This window comes from Nannobrachium achirus, assembly GCF_963921795.1.
Source record: "Nannobrachium achirus genome assembly, chromosome: 19".
Classification (NCBI taxonomy): domain Eukaryota; kingdom Metazoa; phylum Chordata; class Actinopteri; order Myctophiformes; family Myctophidae; genus Nannobrachium; species Nannobrachium achirus.
In genome coordinates, this window is record NC_137826.1 from 29,549,329 (window position 1) to 29,570,092 (window position 20,764).

At 43.4% G+C, this 20,764-nt stretch overlaps 1 protein-coding gene across 1 annotated transcript in view; it reads left to right on the forward strand.

Moving 5' to 3' along the window:
- The window catches only part of spns2 (SPNS lysolipid transporter 2, sphingosine-1-phosphate), a 74,432-nt gene continuing 53,668 nt past the window's right edge, over positions 1 to 20,764 (forward strand). Inside the window, exon 1 of the mRNA XM_080748584.1 lies at positions 1 to 368. Coding sequence (XP_080604710.1) covers positions 134 to 368 — 235 coding nt within the window. The 5' untranslated portion in view covers positions 1 to 133. The remainder of the gene's footprint in view (positions 369 to 20,764) is intronic.

The window sequence follows — 20,764 nt, forward strand, 5'->3', positions numbered from 1 at the left end:
CAACATCATCCACGCGATTAATTATTTTTAAAGCCATTCATCACCGCCGGGCATTCTCTTCCGATTTCCCAGTTTTCTTCTTCTTTCACGGCTTGTCTCGTTCTCCTTTGCGCTGGATCTTTCGTGCCAGAAGATGTGCGTGGAGAGCGATGGATGCGAGATCGAGGACTGCAGCAGTTCGGATGTGGTCCAGACGCTGTCGGGCAGCATGAGTCCGGCACTGAAATCCAACGCGGACCTTCACCCGTGCAAGAAGCCCGGCCACAAATTCCGCGCCGCGCTGCTCAGATGCCGTTCTCCCACCGCTGCAGCCGGGATCCTCAGCTTTGGGAACGTGCTAAATTACATGGATAGATACACTGTAGCTGGTAAGACACACCATTCATTCATTTTCCTTTATATATGGGCAATATATGGCTCTTTATTTCTAGGACCACTTCAGGGAACAGACAGTAATCTGGATTTCCAGGTGCGGTTTTGGAGATATTTTGAACTCATATCCCATTCCCAACCTGACATTTTAGATCCTGTCACAAGCGCACCTCAACTGTCTGAGACAAATCAAACAATGGGTTTTGCCCACGCGCACGGATGGACTATCTTTTTTTCCCATGACAAGATTACAGGCTATTGTTTGGAACAATAGCCCAAGTGATTAGATCAAATATACGACTTCCTCAGTAGGCTACTGTAGGCCATATGATGAGCAGTCACCCATTAGGCTAATTGTTAATCAATTACTAAACATGGAGGTGTCAATGAACCTGACCGCCTACAATTTGTGTAGCAGCCTATATGTGTGTATATATGTGATGATATTGCCTTCAGGTCGCCTGTCATATATTCTCATTGTTCCAATTGCTTACAAATATTTCACTTTGAATGAGCGTATTGTCTAGATGGCCCAATAAACCCATGCTGTTGCGATGCAGATTTGAGCAATATCTGATAGGCCTATACAATTCAGTGCGGTATGCAGGTGTCTATGCCATTCTAGTGAAATGTCTGTATTGCAGGGAACGAGTGGTTACAGTAGGCCAATTTATTTGTTCCCTCTTGGGCAAAAATAGCCTATCCTACATTAATGTTAATTTAACACAACTTAACTTGTTAGGGCTCATAAAACTACTTAATTTGAAGAAGGCCTATTAGGCCTACTTGCCATTTTAAGATATAGGCATAGCTATATCATAGTGATTCTAGAACACACATTAATTACATTATAATTCAATAATCATGTCAATAAGTAATTTATTTGAGTGTCAAAATATTTAAAAGGGTAGTCCCTCCCCCATGCCTTTTTGCTTTGCACGTTATTGGTTTGTTTTGGTTTTGATTTATGCATCATGGGATTATGTAAACCTTTATAATGCAGTTGTTTCCTCAAAATCTGATGATCAGCATTCCACTCCCCTATTAGACTACTTTTTGTGATTGCCTATACAGTAGCCTATATTGTGTGTGGTAAGATTAGCGCTATCATGAGCCAGACTTTGGTCTCCGGCAAGAAATGGGTTAAACATACTGCCGCAGCATCCAGACCAGAGATGAGTCTGTTTATGGCCAGAGCATGCTGTAAGGAAAGGGATGCTGAAGTGTATGATGACAGTCTATCCTCTCCTACAACTGGCTTTTGTCCACTTTTGCCTATAAACCTATACGCTGACACATAAACTTGGACCACAACGTGGCATCTCATAAATTGATTAATTCTCATCATAATTCCACAAGTGAAAGAATACATGAGCATGGCTTATAATTGATGCCTCTCCAGGCTTCGGGTCCTGTTTGTCAGCAGTCGTAGAGTTCAGCAGCTACGCAGCTTCAGGCATTTGACTGATGATCTCTCGGGATGGCTGAGGTTTTCAGCTGCTGAAACAAAATCCATGCTGAGTATGTGTTGATGTACAGTAGCATATTATCTTATCTCACCATCTTCAAGAGCCACTTAGAGTAGCACGTGAAATATCTTGAAATGCCACATTCTTATATCATGGATCCAACAGATGAACCAAACAGACTGGCTCACATTCCCGACACCTTCCTATCCCTTTTAACCGAGGAAACCCCTCATTAGTGGGCTAAAAACCTTCTCCATTTGGCTCTGAGGCTCATTCCCCTAATGTCGCGTAGTAGTGTCTGTGTTATTGAGCGGATTAATTCCAAGTGACTACATCTGTCTTTTATGTGTGTGTGTGTGTGTGTGTGTGTGTGTGTGTGTGTGTGTGTGTGTGTGTGTGTGTGTGAGATGCATGATGCGAAGGAGTGTGATAGAGCAGAGGAGTAGAGTGAGGGGAGCAAGAAGGGGTTGATTGATGGGGGAGATTGCAGCAGTCTTGATAAACCCCCCTCATAGGGATAGTGCAGGCATGGGGGTTCCCTCCACCACGGCACCTGCATGCTCAACTGATGCATTATTTATGCATGGACACCATGTGCAGTTGACCATCACACAGAATGACAGGCAAAAAAAAACAAAAAAAAAACAACAACAGACACACACCCCTCAGTAAAACAACACAACTAATACATTGTCTCCTTGCCTGCTGTAGCCTATATTTACGTGCTATATTTGGGATAGTAATTTAGTGCTGTTGCAGCACATCTGTTTCATAGTGGGAAGTGTTTTTGTGGGGGCGGGTGGGGGGTGGGGAGGTGTTATAATGAATGGGTCACTGCCGGCTTCGTAATGCCTCCTCTTCCCTCTTCCACTGGCCACCACAGCCTCTGTGGTATCCACGTGGTCCCCCCCCTGACCTGTCTCGGTAAGAACAAGCATGATGGATCTGTACAGAACACAAAGGGGCTGATGAAGCATGTGATAGGGCCAATTTGTCACTTTTGTGGTCCCTCCCTTCCTCTTCATCCTCTCCGCTTTGTTTTTTCTCTCTTACAACCATCACAAATGGCAGGTACTCAAAGCACATCTCAACTGATAGATCCTAATTGTGAGCATGAGCACATGGGGGGTGCACTCGCGCGCGCACACACACGCATGCACAATAGAAGAGGTGAGGGGAGTTGGGACTTGGGAGGGGCTGATTGCTGCAGTGGCAGGCAGGAAAGTGGACACAGAAGAACTGAATGCACGTTCCGTTGAGCCATAGCGTTACCGTGGCGCTCCATCAAAAGGTCCTTGTACCAGCAGCTATTATTGTAGTGTGTGGATCACTAAAGCATTGTTGTCGCACAGACAGAGGGCTAGGCCGTTCCACACACCAGTACTATTCTGTTCTGCAACAATGATGGGAAAATTGCACACATTGTGCGCATGCGCTCACACACATGTGCGTGCATGCACACACACGCGCACGCACGCACGCACGCACGCACACACACACACACAGCATACATATTCTCTTTCTTTTACACAACCACACACACACACACACACACACACACACACACACACACACACACACACACACACACACACACACACACACACAGATAAAAAGAAGCAGATTGCATTTTATAAACCGCTGCTTGCCTTATCCAAGATGATGGTTGGAACCACAAGTCTCAGTGCCTTTTGTTGAAGGTTGTTTGGTTCTGGATTTGATAGATTTACAGCCAATATACTTTATACAAGACTTAAATATCTGAGTGGTGTGGCCACTATGTGAGGAGTTGAAACAAAGGAATAAAATGAGATTGTTTACAGCTCTTACCATACTGTAGCGTTAGCAGCATGAACAAAACTCAAGTCATTATTCATCCATTTAAAATCATAAAAAAGATGACGCCAAATTACATCTATTTAAGTTTTTCTATGCAAATATCATGTTTGTCAAATTCCAAATTGTGTGTATTCTCGCTCCCAGTAGAAATGTAATCAGCTCTAATGACCGCAGATTATAATACATGTATGGAACTTTTCCATATGTTACATATTTAGACCAGTTGGTTTAGATTCAAGACCAAAAATGAGCTGTCTGTTTTCTGTTAAGCCCTGTCGTCTTAATGCTGGTAAGTTTATGTGGCTTCTGTTGCAGAGAGCAGTGGTCCACAAACAGTCATAATTTCTGCAGCCACCACTTTCCACACTGTGGACTTGGTAAACAGACGTGGTGGGCTGTCTTTATTTAGGCACACATGCAGCGGCCTAACCCAGGTGTGGACAAGCACAAAGGACACTACTGTTGCATTTTTGGTACTGTAGGTGCTGAAGAAATGGAGGGTTCCAAGTGACAGAGGAGGTTAATGTTAAACATGGTGGATTTTAGGCTCAGCTGTTTTTGCAGCGGGTGGGCTTCATGTGAGCTTCTCACCCTGAAAAATCAAAACCGAGCTTGAGTGGTGTTTCAGAAGCCTATGGTTGTTTTACGATCGTCTATGAAACAGTAAAGGGGGAAAGGAGGAGGGTCTGGGTAGAATGATGCTGCGTGTCCTTTATGTGCACCTGATGTTCTGTCTGCTCTCTTTGTTACAGCATTTAAAAGAGCTGTATGGATGGAGAGAGAATTAGTGAGAAGCACACCGCAAAATTCAGAGTGTTCATTTAACTCTGAGAGCAAATACTACTATTCTACCGGTACATCTCCTGAGCTGCTCCTTCAGAGCCTGGATGATTGGAGTGGAAGTGTTAGCCATCTGATGAGTTACGATGCTCAGCCCGGGGTCACTCTGTCTGGCTTTTATGTCCACAGATGCATTCGTTTAAACCTGCAGTCTCTACTGTGACGAAGACACTAAGATTTAAAGGGATTGGGGCAAAGAGCCACCAGCTTTAATTTAATTTGCTGTGGCTTGGAAACCTACTGTAACATCCTGGTGGTGCTATACCAGTTGTCCCACTGCAGACAGTCCAAGCCTCCCAACAGCTTATGATAAGGAGGGGATTAAGTGTTTTAAGCGAATATGAGGTTATATGCTGGACAGACAGTCAGCACTTAAAGTTATTTGTGTGTTGGGGTCCACACTGATCTGTATCGACCACAGTCAGTCACCCAACCTTGTGAACATCCTGTAAGGGGTACATTGGAGGGGTACTTACTTCAGCCTAATCTTGGTGTATGCTGAACATAGTGTTAGGGAGCAGCAGATTAATGTTTCTTGCTGGCCAATCTAAAGCTTCCAAGGACTTCATGTCTCAGTCAAGCTGTTAATTAGGGGTCTGTGTGGCGTGCTGGTGACTAATCCAGACATTTACAGGAACACCCCTAAAATATGCACATGTCCCCTCTGGACAAGTGGAGTTCCCTCATGTGTGAGCACAGGCTGTTTTACCTAGACCCAGATGACTGTGCGAGTGTGCGTGCCGTAATAATCCTCTTAAAGGCAAGCTCTTTGTGATGCTGGAAGAAAGATGTATCTATTGTAGATTCTGGTGATCCATCCAGTCTGACGGGCTGTGTTTGATTTCTACCTTCATTTCCCAGCAGCTAATCATTATTATTATTTCCTGGGGCTTTCCACACAACGTTTGCAGATTTGTAAAGATAAGATAAGATAATAGCACAATTATTAACCTCAGCTTTTGTTTTACATAAATAGGGCAACGGATAAGGGATAACGTTATGTTATCCTATTAATGTTGCATGCAAAAAAAAGGGGGGAAAAAGGATATAGATATATACTTAAAATGAGACAAGTTCTGCTGTCCTGGTATGAATCATGACAGTACGAGTGTACCGTACTTATTTGGTTAAGGCCTATAAATGTGCATTGTAATGTTTGACTTTCAAACTGCTATACTTGCAATTCTCTGGAACCCTTTCTACTGTTAACGGTAAAATTATATATATATATATATATATATATATATATATATATATATATATATATATAGGCCTATATATTATTGATGATATAAGTATACTTGTATTTCGGAGCTTGGTTGGAATTCTTTCAATCCTGACATTACAAAATGTTATCTACTGGATGATTTCTGAATGTGGGAGCAAGTGGATTTGGCTGTTCAAAAAGTACACACATTTGCTAAATGTATATAATGTATAATACTTTCCAGTGTTTAACGTTTTCTGTTGGTTGGTCTTTCAGTAGTTACAGCTCATTGTTTTCTTTGGATGGTGCTCACAGAACACATAAAGCCAACCTTCTTATATTCCTAGAGAGTTTAGGAAGGGGGAGAATGGAAAATGGTTGGGAGGGGAACATTAAAAGGTATGGTTCAAATTCTATACAGATACGAAAGTAAATAATGAAGTCAGAGCATGACAACTACGGTAGTTGTTGAAACTGTTGTCTGTGAAGCTTGACTTTTTTGGCTGTGGGTGGAAATGAGCTGCTGCATATTTTCCCCTGAGTAACAGAGAAGCCCACTGTACAGAAGGTGTTAAATGGAAGTAAGGATCATTTACGCAGGAATTGTCTTGTCACTCATCAAGTACGGTAGCATGCAAGAAAGGCTTCAGTCTCTTAGGGCTTATTTCACACTTTTGTCTGTTCTGTAGATCGTTTTATGGTGCTCACATTAAAGCTCTCAGAAGTATTAAAGAGATTCAAAGGGTTCCACCAATTTAGTTTATAGGATTGTATTTTTCTTGCCATGCGCTTTCCATTTGACGACTGCTTTGTACCAGTCAATTATGTTACACGGTGCACTTCCATTTGTCTGCATTATTTGTAGCTAACCATGTTACTACAGAGTATCTCCTGATATTTCTCATTGTAGGACGGTGAGATATTGACACCATTTCCAAGTGAATCCAACAAATATATGAGATCCCGTCCAGATGATTCTTTTCCAAGAATGGTTTTCCACAGATATCACAGTAATCTCTTCTGGCCCATATCCTTGCATGCCGTTTCCATTGCTGTGGGAAAACAGTGAGTGTGTTCTTTAGCCTCCAATTTAGCCGACATCTGTAATAGTAACCAGTGGAATTAGACATAGCCTCTTCCTTTTGGCAGCACATGGCCCTTTCATGTGGGCACCCCAGTTTTTGCTAGCAAGGAGACATACTTCCCCTATAGCCGCTGTTACCCCATGACCCTGGTTGCATAAGCATGACCTCATGTCTTCAGTGTTGGCCACTAAAGCAAGCCTAGGTTATATATTTGTATGACTGTCGCTCACCCGAGCTATGTGGTCATACGATGAAGTATACTGTAAATCAGACGTGTGGGGTGACTCTCTATATGGCTAACAAGTAAAAGTCCAGAATTCAAAATGTTTCTTCAAAAAAAGTACTCATTATGCAGAATTTCAAGTATTCAAATGTTTAAAAACTTTTGAAAATAGCAAATCTACAAGCTCACAATTGTGAGCTTTTAGATCAGCTATTTTCAAATGGCCGGAATGTGCAGTATATAGGCCTGAAGCGGTTAATGTATGTTTTGTAATAATAATCAAAATCTACAAAGTAGCTAGTAACTTTTCAACTAAATGTAGTGGAGTAAAAGTACAATATTTGGATCCTAGATGTAGTGGAGTAGAAGTAAAAGTATTGGAAATTAGAAATACTCAAGTAAAGTGCAAATACCTCAAAACTGTACAGTACTTACACAAAGTACCTTTCTTATCGTCTGGCTTCCAGTGGGCGTGCAGCGGAAACATGAAAAAGACAACAGCGCTTACGCATGACCACTGTTGATCTTTGACATGAGACGCCTGATAATCAGTGACCTCCCCTTTGTCATTAGTGGTCACCTTTGAGCATGTTCAAACAGTAGTGAGTAAAGGAACACAGTGTGGACATAAGGAGAGGGAGGCAGTATTTTCTTTGGTGTTGTCTCCTGTACCTCCACAGTTTGCTTTAGGATTAAAGCCTTTGAGATAAATGGCGGTCTGCTAGGCGTTTTAAAGTACTTTGGGGTGACAACGAGATGAAGAACAGTGGGGGGGAGGTGGGGGGTTCCCAGCAGTCAGTGTTCTTCCATAACAAACATGAAATGTGCTGTAAGCCTTTTCATAACACAGAATGCATAATGATGTAATTGTGGAAGCACTTTACCTTGGATCCCTATTTTGGGAAAGTAAAAATGTATTTATCCTATCTTTCCCTCAACATAAAATATCAAATACAGACGATCTACAAGCTCACAAGTCACAACGCATGAGCGCACTTTTTGCTATTCACCATATTATGACAAAGAATATAGGCTTTAAGTGATTAATTAACGTGACTAATGCTGTGGGGGAAATGTATTACAAGAACATCTATATATAAACATTCTATCACTTTGAATTATTGCTGCTAACTACATGTAATGCAATGCGGCTATAGCTATGGTGGTTCCAAACTGACATGGGAGGTGTGTTACACTAATACCCCGCCTTCCCCCAGGAGTTTCTGTCACCATCAGTATGACTGTGTGTGAGAAACCCATTTAAATGCTCTATATTTCCCTGTCCTCGTTTCTCTGTCCTCCAGCCAGCCCTCTCAGACCCAGACGCCCTGCACAAAATGTGACATTACCCACAATCCCACATCCATTTGAACACACTGCAGTGACACATCCTCTCACATACACAGCCACAACACCAGAGGTGAAATTAAGAAGCAAGCGTTTCAGAGATTTGGTTCAGTGAAAGTATTTTCAAATGTCCCCTTCAGCTGAGGCCACTGATACATGCAGCAGAGAAAGGCATCTTGCAATCAGTGGTGTGAAAAGTACTCACATTTCTTACTTACGTAAAAGTATCAATACTGTAATGTATAAATACTCTGTTACAAGTAGTAAAAGTATGGAAATCAAAATGTACTTGAATAAAAGTACTGAAAATTGTAAATACTTCAGTAAAGTAGACATGCCTCAAAATCTTACTTAAGTACAGTACTTGATTAATATACTTGGTTACTTTACACCACTGGATACATGCAGTGGAGAGAGGCATGTTGCAAGAGCATGCATGTACCCATAATGCTGCATATAGGATATAGGACCTTTGAACATGTTACAGTTGATGAGACACAATTTCCCCAGACACAGTGAGATTGGATTTTACGCCAACACATTAGCTGGCAAGTTATTCTTGGGAGGGTTGCAATCCAGTATTGATTGATCCCCTTGAAGCAAAAGTCACACCCATTGTTTGTGCCATTGAAAACAGACCTGCTTCCTCTGACCCACCGCTAACAGCATATATTAGCCCTCAGCCCCAGAAAGGTCTTCGCAGCCGCTAGAATAATATTTGCAGTGTTTATTTACGGCAGCCCCATGTTTGCTAGCCCTTCCCTCTTGACGGAAATGTAATCTTTTTTTTCCCTCCAGTTTTACATGTGACAGAATAAATAGTCTGACTACAGTAAGGGATTATGTATTAGGTTTATCCGGGATGAGGTTTGTGTGTGTGTGCGTGTGTGTGTGTGTGTGTGTGTGTGTGTGTGTGTGTGTGTGTGTGTGTGTGTGTGTGTGTGTGTGTGTGTGTGTGTGTGTGTGTGTGTGTGTGCGCGCGCGCATGCGTGCATGCACGTGTGTGTGTGTTTGTGTGTGTGTGTGTGTGTGTGTGTGTGTGTGTGTGTGTGTGTGTGTGTGTGTGTGTGTGTGTGTGTGTGTGTGTGTGTGTGTGTGTGTGTTTGCACATGGGCATTCCCTCGCAGGTTTCATCTGTTTTATTTCATTTGAGAATATCTGTCATGACTATACGTTTTCATTACTGGGACGGTGAGACCAGTGGGACGGGTTGCTTGTTGCAAGCTGCGCTGTGTTGCAATTTGTGAGAGCAATAGAAGTGGAATGAACACACTGACCCATACCAAGGTCAGTGTGATCTTTCTGTTAATGCCCCTGGGCTGAGATGATGATGACACACAAACACACACCTATGAACAGAAACAGACAGACATGTTTTGGGGCTTTTATGCTTTTATTGATAGGACAGTAGACCGACAGGAAATGGTGAGAGAGATGGGGAGTGAGTGACACGCAGCAAAGGTCGTCGGGAACGGGATTCGAACCCGCAACACGCTGTCAGGCATCAGAGCCTATGTGGTATGCGCCTACCGGTATATGGTACTAGCAACTCACACGTAGGGTGGGATTCCTGAGACATGAGGAAGCAGTCAGTGACAGGGATGGTGCAGTAATCTACACACTTACCTGTATATTATGTACAGTAAAACGTCTGCATTTGTCTGGACTCAACAACACTAATACATTTCTATCCCACGATGCATGTCTGCGGTTCTGAGAGTGGTGGTTGGGTTCGAGGTGTTTATTTCAGTGGTGGGTCTCTATGCGACAATGGGTGGTTACATCTCAGCTCCCAGCAGGGTGGATTACTGCGCAGCATTCTTTTGATTCCTCAGTCACACAAATGTCTGCGGGGCCATGTTTAAATGCATATGCCCAAGGCCGCGAGATCACACGCCACTTAAAAAGGACAGTGCATGCACAGAATAGCATCCTACACACTACAGAGCAACGAGGTTGTTTTTTTATTTTGTTTCCCCATGCATTCAAGCAACACCAACATCAGACAACATCCTTGATCTAGATACAGTATTTCCTAAAGCAAGTTATCTAGCCGTGGTGGAACGAGATTAGATAAGAACTGAACCTGTGCCTGAACTCATACTGCATGCTCAAGAAATGTATTTCTATCAGTGACCTACAAGGGAACTGAAATGGCCCCAGAGATCATTTTTCTGAAGTTCATACAATAGGACACATTTCCCGAGTGTGAACAGAGGAAGTTGTTGCAGGAGTTGACAGTAAAGCCCAGTTGAGACAGATGTTCTCATCAGCTATTGCATAGTCATTTGTGTCACAAATCATAATTATTGTCTAACCAGTAGCCAGCACTGCAACTGTGTGTGATGCTTGAGTAAAAACACCAATCAATCACCAATTTTGCATGCTATCTATATATATCTATCTATATATATATATATATATATATATATATATATATATATATATATATATATATATATATATATATATATATATATACGTGTGTGTGTGTGTGTGTGTGTGTGTGTGTGTGTGTGTGTGTGTGTGTGTGTGTGTGTGTGTGTGCGTGCGTGCGTGCGTGCAAGATATCTATCATGGAATGGTCCCAGAAATCATTTTTCAGACGTTAGGACACATTCAGGTTTCCTCCAAGTGTGAAACAGAGGAAGAAATGAAATGCATGTCTAATTCATGAGAAGATGAGATATGAGCCCCTGAGCATTAGCACAACTGTCCCCTCTTGTCAAGGCTGAAATAGAGTTAAGCGTCAGGGAGGGTTCTCTCTCCTAGTACTGGGGGTGGCTCTTGTGGACGGCTATTTAGTGACTTGTATACAGCTGTTGAGAAGTGCTTTCGACAGAATCCTGGATAAGGCGTGTCATTCCTTTTTAATGCCTCCCTTTCAGGAGGTTGGCTGAAGATGGACACACACACACACGCGCATGCACGCACACACACACACACACACACACACACACACACACACACACACACACACACACACACACACACACACACACACACACACACACACACACGCATACATAGAAAGACATGCATTATTATAGAGGAGTCATTATAGAGCTAAAATGAATAAGGCCATATGTAAGTACAGTCTATGTCACCATATGTTGGTTAATGTACTGCAGGAGTAACGAGTATAGACTCCCCATTAGTGTGTTATGAGAGGAATGGAGTGTTTATAGTTACTGTGGGGAATCTTGATTGATCGCTGCATGAGTTGAATGAAGCCCATTTAAGACAGACGTTCTCATTAGTTATTGCATAGACCTTTGTGTCATGAATCATAATTAATGCCAGATCTATCCATTCCGTCAGGAAGGATTCATTCCAATATCTGTGCAGAGACGGCACCGTTGGGTCAAAACTGCTGTTTTATGGCAATTAAATGGGGGTCTGGGGGCCAATATGGGTCAATTTGGGGGTCCTTGACATGAAAAAGTTCTCACTACACCCAGTGGTGTAGTGGCCTCCTGTGCCAAATTGGCAAGCGCACAGAGGCTTCTATATGTTGATTGTAGAACAGCGGTCCATACCACGGAGGGAAGTTATCATCCATGGAACCAACTGTGCCCCTGTCCCTGCTTCCCCCTGTGTAATATGTCTAACGGTTGCTGTTACTGTAGCTTGACAGACCAGGCTTTTGATGTTAAATTGAGCCTAAAACACAAGGCTTGACCAATTTACTTCTCCGTTATCAGGCTCAGGTCACATTTGAAACTACATTTTTCTTCTACTGTGAGCAGGGAGGAACAACAAGGCTCTTTGAAAGCCTGTGGAGGGCCTATTGTTCTGCCGTGGTGCATTGTTTTCAGAGGAGACACAGGTGTCTGGTATTATCCTGAAGGTTTTACTACCGGGCAGCATTTTAAATTGCCATCCATGCCTTAGAGAACCTGTTGGTAATTGAAAGAGAGCTTCCAGCAAAGGCTGCATATGTAAATGAGTGTAAATAAGAAAAATAATGTGACAAAGCATGCCTTGAATTGTAAGTGTTTATTATGCAGAAAGACAAGTCTCAATGACCACCTGTTCCTATTCCTCATACCGGAGGAGAGACAGGAAGTTGAATCTCATAAAAAAGCACACTACAGAACGAATTTAATCCTCCATTCCCCAAAAAGCATTGGGGATTACCGATGGGATTTTTCTTTGCTGTCACCAGCTGTGTACTATGTGCACATGTGTATTTGTGTGCATGTAAATACACTCACCCTGACGCATGCGCTTTGTGTTTTGAGCTCTCTCTCTCTCTATCTCTCTCTCTGTCTGTCTGTCTCTCTCTCTCTCTCTCTCTCTCTCTCTCTTGCTCGCACAGACACGCACACACGCACGCATACACACACACACACACACACACACACACACACACACACACACACACGCACGCACGCGCACACACACACACACACACACACACACACACACACACACACACACTCGTAATTGCACTCCTCACTCCTGGCTTTTGGCTTACTCATTAGACAGAGTCTCAGCGCTGACATAACGCTATTCTTCCTAATTAGGCGGAACACAGAAAGATGTGTTTGTGTATGCGTTCCTCTTAAACACTTCAGGGTTACTGCAAGGTACAGGGTAACACCACAATTCTTAAAACACTCCGTAATGAGTATAAGGGACGTTTGAGTCAGTATAAATTGTTTCTCTCTGCTGACCAATATCTGCAGGATTCTACATGGAATCTGCAAAACCCATCTTCCACGATGACTCTTTTATTCGTCTTTGATACTTTGTTATCAAACAAAGCACGAAAGACGAATAACAGATGGAGATTGAGCAACTGAACTGCAGGATTGGATTTGATTTGTTTTGATTTGTTTTGTTTATGGCTTTTAAGGGAGACAATACTGAGATCTCATATAGATCCAGTGTGGATACCCACAGCCATTCACTCTGGTTAACGTGGCTCCATTCCATAACAGCAGTGGTGGAAAAAGTACTCACATTTATTGCAACCGAAGGTTGCAGTTTTCTATGAGAAACGTCACAGCTTGTCCGTGTCCGTCTGTGTAGACATGTACACATTTTTACGGTCTATGGGTTTGTCGCTCTGACATCATGGTCGCTTGTCGCCCTGAGGCCCTAATTACTTAAGTAAAAGTATCAATACTGCAATGTAGTATTGATACAGCTTTCAGCGTGCCGCGCAGACCTTGCGTTTATGCTTGAAGCACTGTTTTTCCCCTCTGTCCAATCGGGTGAGTTGAAGGTGGACTGCCCCAAAACTCACGAAGTGACAAGTGGTTGTCATTGGTTATTGTGAGAATCCGCTGGTCGGCTGAGCACAAAAAGAGTTTATCAGCCGCCAGCCATACTTTTTATGTGACTGTGCCCTTACACGTAAAATGTGCTTGAGTATAAGTATGACAGTGTTGGCATCAACGTTTACTTAAAGTACCAAAAGTAAAAGTACAACATGTTTGAAAATAGCAGATCTACAAGCTCACAACGCGTCACGATGCCATGCGTTGTTGCGCTTGTAAATGGTCTATTTTCAAATATCCAAGGTATAAAATAGGGCTAAAGTGGTTAGTTAATGTATGTTTTGTAATAGCCTATTAAAATTTATAACTGCAATTAGTAACTAAAGTTTTCAAATAAATATAGTGGAGTACAATATTTGGAGTGGTAAATGTATTGGAAATTGGAAATACTCGAGTAAAGTACAAATACCTAAAAATTGTACTTAAGTACAGTACTTAAGTAAATCTACTTAGTTACTTTACACGAGTGCAGAACAGTAAAGTAAACAGCGCTGCACCATGACCTGGAGCTCAAGGTTGGGTTCAGATGCATTTGGCTATTCATACAGATGAGGGTGAGGACCACGGCATCATTTGGCTGTTCCATACAGATGAGGGTGAGGACCACGGCATCTCACTATTCCATACAGATGAGGGTGAGGACCACGGCATCTCACTAGCATCCCACCAAGGAGCCAGTCGGCGAGCCTTAGCTCATCTCCTCTCATCTCACATACATTCGCCTCACTTCACTGCATTTCTTTCCAATACATCTAATGCATTATCTCACATGAGCAGACTGTGCTGGCCCCCTACTGTATCTATAATGGATGATCCATCGGTATAGTCTGCTCCATGAATGCTACATTACACATCTTCTCCACTGTCATCAAATATTTAGCACCTATTGGCTGGGACAGAGCACTCGAGCAGAATTCAAGCTTTTGATTAGTACCAGACAAGTAGGAGAAGATTGTATTTTAATCAAGGATCAAAACAAAATGTTAGGGTTGGGAAAGCTTCAAAAGTTGAACTTGATTCAGCTCCAATTTGGGTGTACCAGTCAAATTTTTTAGATTAGAGTGAAAAGCATGCCAAATCTCATCTCTTTCCCTCACAGTTTTATCAGAGCAATCTGTCACCGTCCCCCCACACACACGCACGCACACACAGACAGATAAAGACATACAGCATATCCACAAGGATCTATGATTCAGCTGCTAGCCCTGCTGTGTGAGGGATATATTGCTGTACTTAATCAACTTGACTAAAGTCACACATTAGCTGCTCTTTTGGTCGCATAGAGCTTCTGAACCTAAACAGCTTCCTCAGCAAGGCGTAGATGAGATCATATTTACTAGACAGGGCTGAAAATAAATGATTTTGTGGTTTTGAAGTCAAATTTGAAGTTTCATCCAAACGCACATACACACGCACATACCGGTACACACGCACGCGCCCGCGCACGCACGCACGCACGCACGCACGCACGCACACACACACACACACACACACACACACACACACACACACACACAACACACACACACATTACATGCACAATCGCATGCAGTCTTTCAGAGGGAGTTCACCTCTTGAACACACTTTTGAGCTTTGCCGTACAGGCGGTCCCACGCTGTTTCTCAGACACATCTGCAGAGCGTTTCCTCTGTGTGGCGGGCCGGGGAGAGGAAGTGGGATGGAAAAAGTGTCCCCCGCCCGTTGGAGCCGCATGGCAGGGAGGAGAGCAGTCGGTCAGGAGCCCGCCGGCCGCAGTCGGGCATATTTGTGGTCAACTCTCTCCTTGCTGCCGTCTCTAAGCCACTCTCCTATATAGCCAACGTTCCCTTGTACTCTCTACTTCTCGCCACCCCTCTCTTCTCCTCACACCCTCGCGTCCAAGTGTCTTTTAGGAGTGCGAGAGACTCCCTAAGGACACACTGATTCTTAAGGGGGAACCTTGTTCCTTCTGTCTCGCTCTCTCTGCGTGAAGTCCAGTGTGTACAGTGGATCTGGGGACACGTAGAAAGGGATCCCCCCTTTACAGGAATCACAGTGGAAGGATTTGGCAACATCAGCAGAGCGGTTCACCGCGGCCCGACATACACTGGCCAGGGTGAATGACTTCCATCTACAGCTCACTCACTTACTGAAATACACACACACATACGTGCACGGCTGCACGCACACGCATGCAGCAGCAGCAGCAACAACAGTGAAACCAGGGGAAAGGGGAACACACAGACACACACGTCCTCTCACCAAGACACATACACATTACATCCATAGTGATAATTTAACCAAACTAGCCCTTACCCGTTCAAAGATATGAGCTCCAAAATGATGTGCAGTGTGTGGGTTATGGGATGGAAAGTAACTTTAACTGGTGCTTGCATGATAATATGTAGGAGCATCAATGTAAGAAATACCCGTTTCGTTTAATGGCTAACCCGGCCCCCCCCCCCCCCCGCCCACCCGCCCACCCGCCTGCGCACACACCCGCCTGCCTGCACACACACACACACACACACACACACACACACACACACACACACAGAGAGAGCTGGTTAAACATGTTGCCTCATGCTAGATGCAGAATAGATGTGCCTCATGCTAGATGCAGAATAGATAGTAGATACACCATAAAAATGCTAATATACAGTATACGATTTGTGAAAGTGACAAACGGGCTTCACAGTTATGTTAGGTGTGTTCATATGCTAATGGTGATGCGATTTCAGATCAATTGCTCCAGCCACCGAGGAGAAACGCTGTGACAGACAGACAGACACTCACTCAGACATTCGCAAAATTATAGTATAGATGGGCCCGTTCCATTTGTACTCTCTCAGATTCCGGATCTTACAGTGTTCTGTGCACACAATGGAAACATTGGCTGTGTTTCACAAAAGGAATCCAGCCTTGCCTGACCAATGGAGCCACCTATTTCTCTGCTTCAAATTGTTTTCCCCTCTCTCTCTCTCTCTCTCCTTCTCTCTCTCTCTCTCTCTCTCATTACACCCCTCCCTTCTAAATTGGACCGCTATTCTCTCCTTCCTCTTAGCCTAGTTTCAATGAGCAGAAATAGAACCAAGGGGCTGGAGATCCATGTGTCTCTGGTGGGAATTTGGATATGAAGTCTGTCCCCCCTAATGTGACAGAGTGAGAGTGTATGATTGCACACGTGTATATGTTTGCATATACAGTATACTGTGTACACGAGTGTGTGTGTGTGTGTGTGTGTGTGTGTGTGTGTGTGTGTGTGTGTGTGTGTGTGTGTGTGTGTGTGTGTGTGTGCACACGCGCATGTGTGTGTGTGTGTGTGTGTGTGTGTGTGTGTGTGTGTGTGTGTGTGTGTGTGTGTGTGCGTGCGTGTGTGTGTGTGTGTGTGTGTGTGTGTGTGTGTGTGTGTGTGTTTGTGTGTACATTGTGTGTCCCAGATGAGCTACTGTAGGCTAACAGTGTGACTCACAGTACAGAAAAAGCTGGCCTCACAAAACAGCACACTGTATCCTCATTTAAACATCATCTAAATGAGACCCACATTTTATGGTTTACAAGGAACCAAAGCGGGACAGCAAACAGTTTTCAGGCAGATTTTACCGCCCTGTGTTGACTAAATGTTATGTAATCAATGGCTGTATGTTGTTTAAAGCCCAACTGAGGCCAGATTCTCAGGTCTGATGCCGATCCCCATTTTGGAGAGGGTTAGGGTTAGGGATATTTACCTAAATGTTTTTCAAAAGGTGCCAAAACCGATCTACAAGCTCACAAAGCATTGTGGTGAGCTTGTAGATAAAATGTGCATACTTGGATGCTTGATGATTATTCTGGGCTTTTCTAGTTTTCTTCTGCTGGATCGGTCTAAATGTACAAATCCCATACTGCGTGTGAATAGTATACCAGAGTACATGAAGGTACCGGTACTGTTCATTTTAGAAGGAAGATCATTCACCATTCATCATTCTGTCTAAATGCTGTGTTTGTGTCATCAAATTGAGTAATTTCTGAAGCAACATTGAATAGTATATATATGCTCATGAAGGACGACTTTATGAGCGGCACACACACACACACACACACACACACACACACACACACACACACACACACACACACACACACACACACACACACACACACACACACATAGCCTCTGTCACATTACCAACATCTTAATACAGATAGAAAAATACTGTCAGTATATATATAGGGTTGCTATTTATCATTGCCTTGAATGTGTCCCTTATTCTACGGTAGGTAAAGGTATGAAGGTATGAACTGCAGGATTAAAAAGTTAGAGGGAGTGACCCACAAAGCATTTACTGTGTAACCACAAGCACTCAGATGTGCGTGTGTGAGGCTGCTGGGTGTGTTTTGGGGTTTGTGTGTCTGTGCATTAGTTTGACTTCCGTTGTATTGTAAGTTGGTGTTCCTGTGTGCTGTCAGGAAGGTCCACATTCCTGCCATACTCCCATGTCTCTTGCTGGGTACAACAATGAATCATGCTTCATAATGCGCACAGATCATTTGAGGTCTAAGGCGTGAGAAGCTAATTGCAGATGGCTCAATAAGACAGAACCAGGAAGAAGTTCAAAGTGTTGTGTCACCTGATACTGTGGTTGTAACCTACTACGAATTCAGGAACAGTTTAGCAGGTGACCGTAACCTGGTGTCTATTTATCTAATACCATTTAAACCACTTAAAACACTATATTATACTTGGTTGGCCAGAGACCCCTATGGATCAATGCTAGGCCCCCTCCTTGTTTGCCTCCACGCTAAATACTTTTGCCAAAAATAGCCTATCTAAAAGCTCACAAAGATCTACTATTTTTACTGAATCTTCTCCCCAGAATAGGGACGCTAGGGTTCATGTTGTTAGAAACGTAATGAAATTGTAACAGACGCCCGAGGCTGGTGGAGAGGCAAACATCAGGAAAGAACAGAGATCCATGACAAGGGAGGAGAAATTAACAGAGGGCAGGTCAGTGATTTGGGAGGCTGGGTTCCTCCTGCTCACCGTCTCTTGACCTTTTTCCTCTTTGTATGTACCAACACTACATTACCATGGCAACCAAACCCTGGCTCTATAGTGCCAATGTGGGCTATACGGCCCGCCGCCATCGTACCTCATCAGACACTTCTGTGAATTACCCTGTCGTAACTAGGAATCATAGTCACTTTATTGCTCAAAGTAAAAAGGCATGAAGCAAAGGGAGAGTGAGATCCTCATCGTCCATTTATCCCTTTGTCACTCTTAAATGAAACTCAGGATTTTAGAGTGTGCGATGGAATGGAGGACAAGGGTACAGAGTGTGATTGCTGTGCAACCGAAAGGCCCTCCCCGAGGGAGGAGATGAAACTGCTGAACAAACGCTGTGCAGTGCAGCACAGCCTCCCACTGGAATCGTGCAGTGTCATAAAGTGATCATAATGCAGCTTAGAGCACCTGAACCGTGCCAACCACCTGTAAATCACATACGCTGTTACTTTACTCTCTCATTTTTGTACATTCAGCCAGTGCTGTGAGAGTTATGAACAAATCAGAGTTATCACCCTGCTGCTAAACCTCTGAAGCACTCGGCTCATCTTGTTCCTATGAACAAATCATATTTGTTTTTCTGTCATAACATAGTTCAATGATAGAACCCTCACTACAAGCTATTGTTTAGACTTTTTTATTAAGCAATAAATACGACATTTTGAGCTATAGTGGATCTTCACCAGATTACTTGTCATAACATAATATTATTACCTACCATTATTACTATTATTACAATAATAAAAACAGTGGTAATTAATTACAATAATAAAGACAGTGGTATTTATTGCACTGAGTTCAGTTTCAGGGGTTATAAAACTGGCCCAACCACCTGTGAATGTGGAGAAGCAGACCATACTGTACATACGATGCAGCACTGCCTTCTCTGCCCTCTATTACTCAATCTGTGCGCAGCTTTAAAGATGTCACAGAGTTCAATAATAATGCAAAGGACTGTGCAAAGAAATGGGAAGCTGTCATATATATATATAACCAACATGCTTCGAAGACACAAAAAGAAGACGATTTGTCTGCTTGAATAAAACCTCCTCCAGACAGTAGAGTTGTGTGGCGATTGGGGACGGGGTGTGGCACACAGACAGACAAATGCTGATTCTGTTGAGGAGGGACGCTCCACCATCTGGTGCAGGAATCCCCCCTCCCAGCGGGCCGTGCATGCGAGCGTATGTGTGTGTGCTGTGCATGTGCACGCGTGTAGTCTAAGCGTGTGTGTATGTCTGCAGTTCTGCCCAGCCAATTAGAGCCCAGCCACTGCAGTGCAATGTGTTGAACACTGTTGTGGCTGTTTGACAGGCTTGACAAGAGTGAAACAGTTCGCTGCCGCAGCCATCGCGGACAGAAATAGTATAACAAGCTATTGTCTGTATGTGTAATTGTGTGTGTGGTCGTGGCGACCGTCCGGTAATGGAAAACTCACATGTCTGATCCATACATAAGCCAAAAAGTACTCAGCTAAATTATGTTAATTTAACTCAGAGACTGTACAAATGTATCCCAATTTGGTCACATTTGGTATTTTGGTTACATTTGTACAAATGGATAAACTAGTAAGATGCCTCAGGGCGACAAGCGACCTCGCCTATGGGCATAAAAGGGATTTGTTCCCCTGGCATCACAGGGATCTCCAATCCCATATCTCCATATATGGGCATAAAAGGGATTGTTCCCCCTGGCATCACAGGGATCTCTCTAACAGGGCATCATTAATATTGATGACATCAGGGAACTCCATATAATGGGCATAAAAGGGATTATGTTAGTGTGACATCACAGTGAAGCCAGAGCGTGATGTCAAAGTGGCAAACCCATTCTGGTAGAGTGGTTCCCCTGACATCACAGTGACATTAGAGCATTTATGTCAGAGCGGCAAACCCATAGCCCGAAAAATGTGTACACGTCTACACGGACACGGACAAGCTGTGACGTTTCTCATAGTAAACTGCAACCTTCGTTCAAAATAACATCTAAATTTGATACCAAACTGAGACGCTAAGACCCTAGCTGCTCACTTCGTCAAGTCACCCTAGAGAAGAGAAGCAGCTAAAATGTG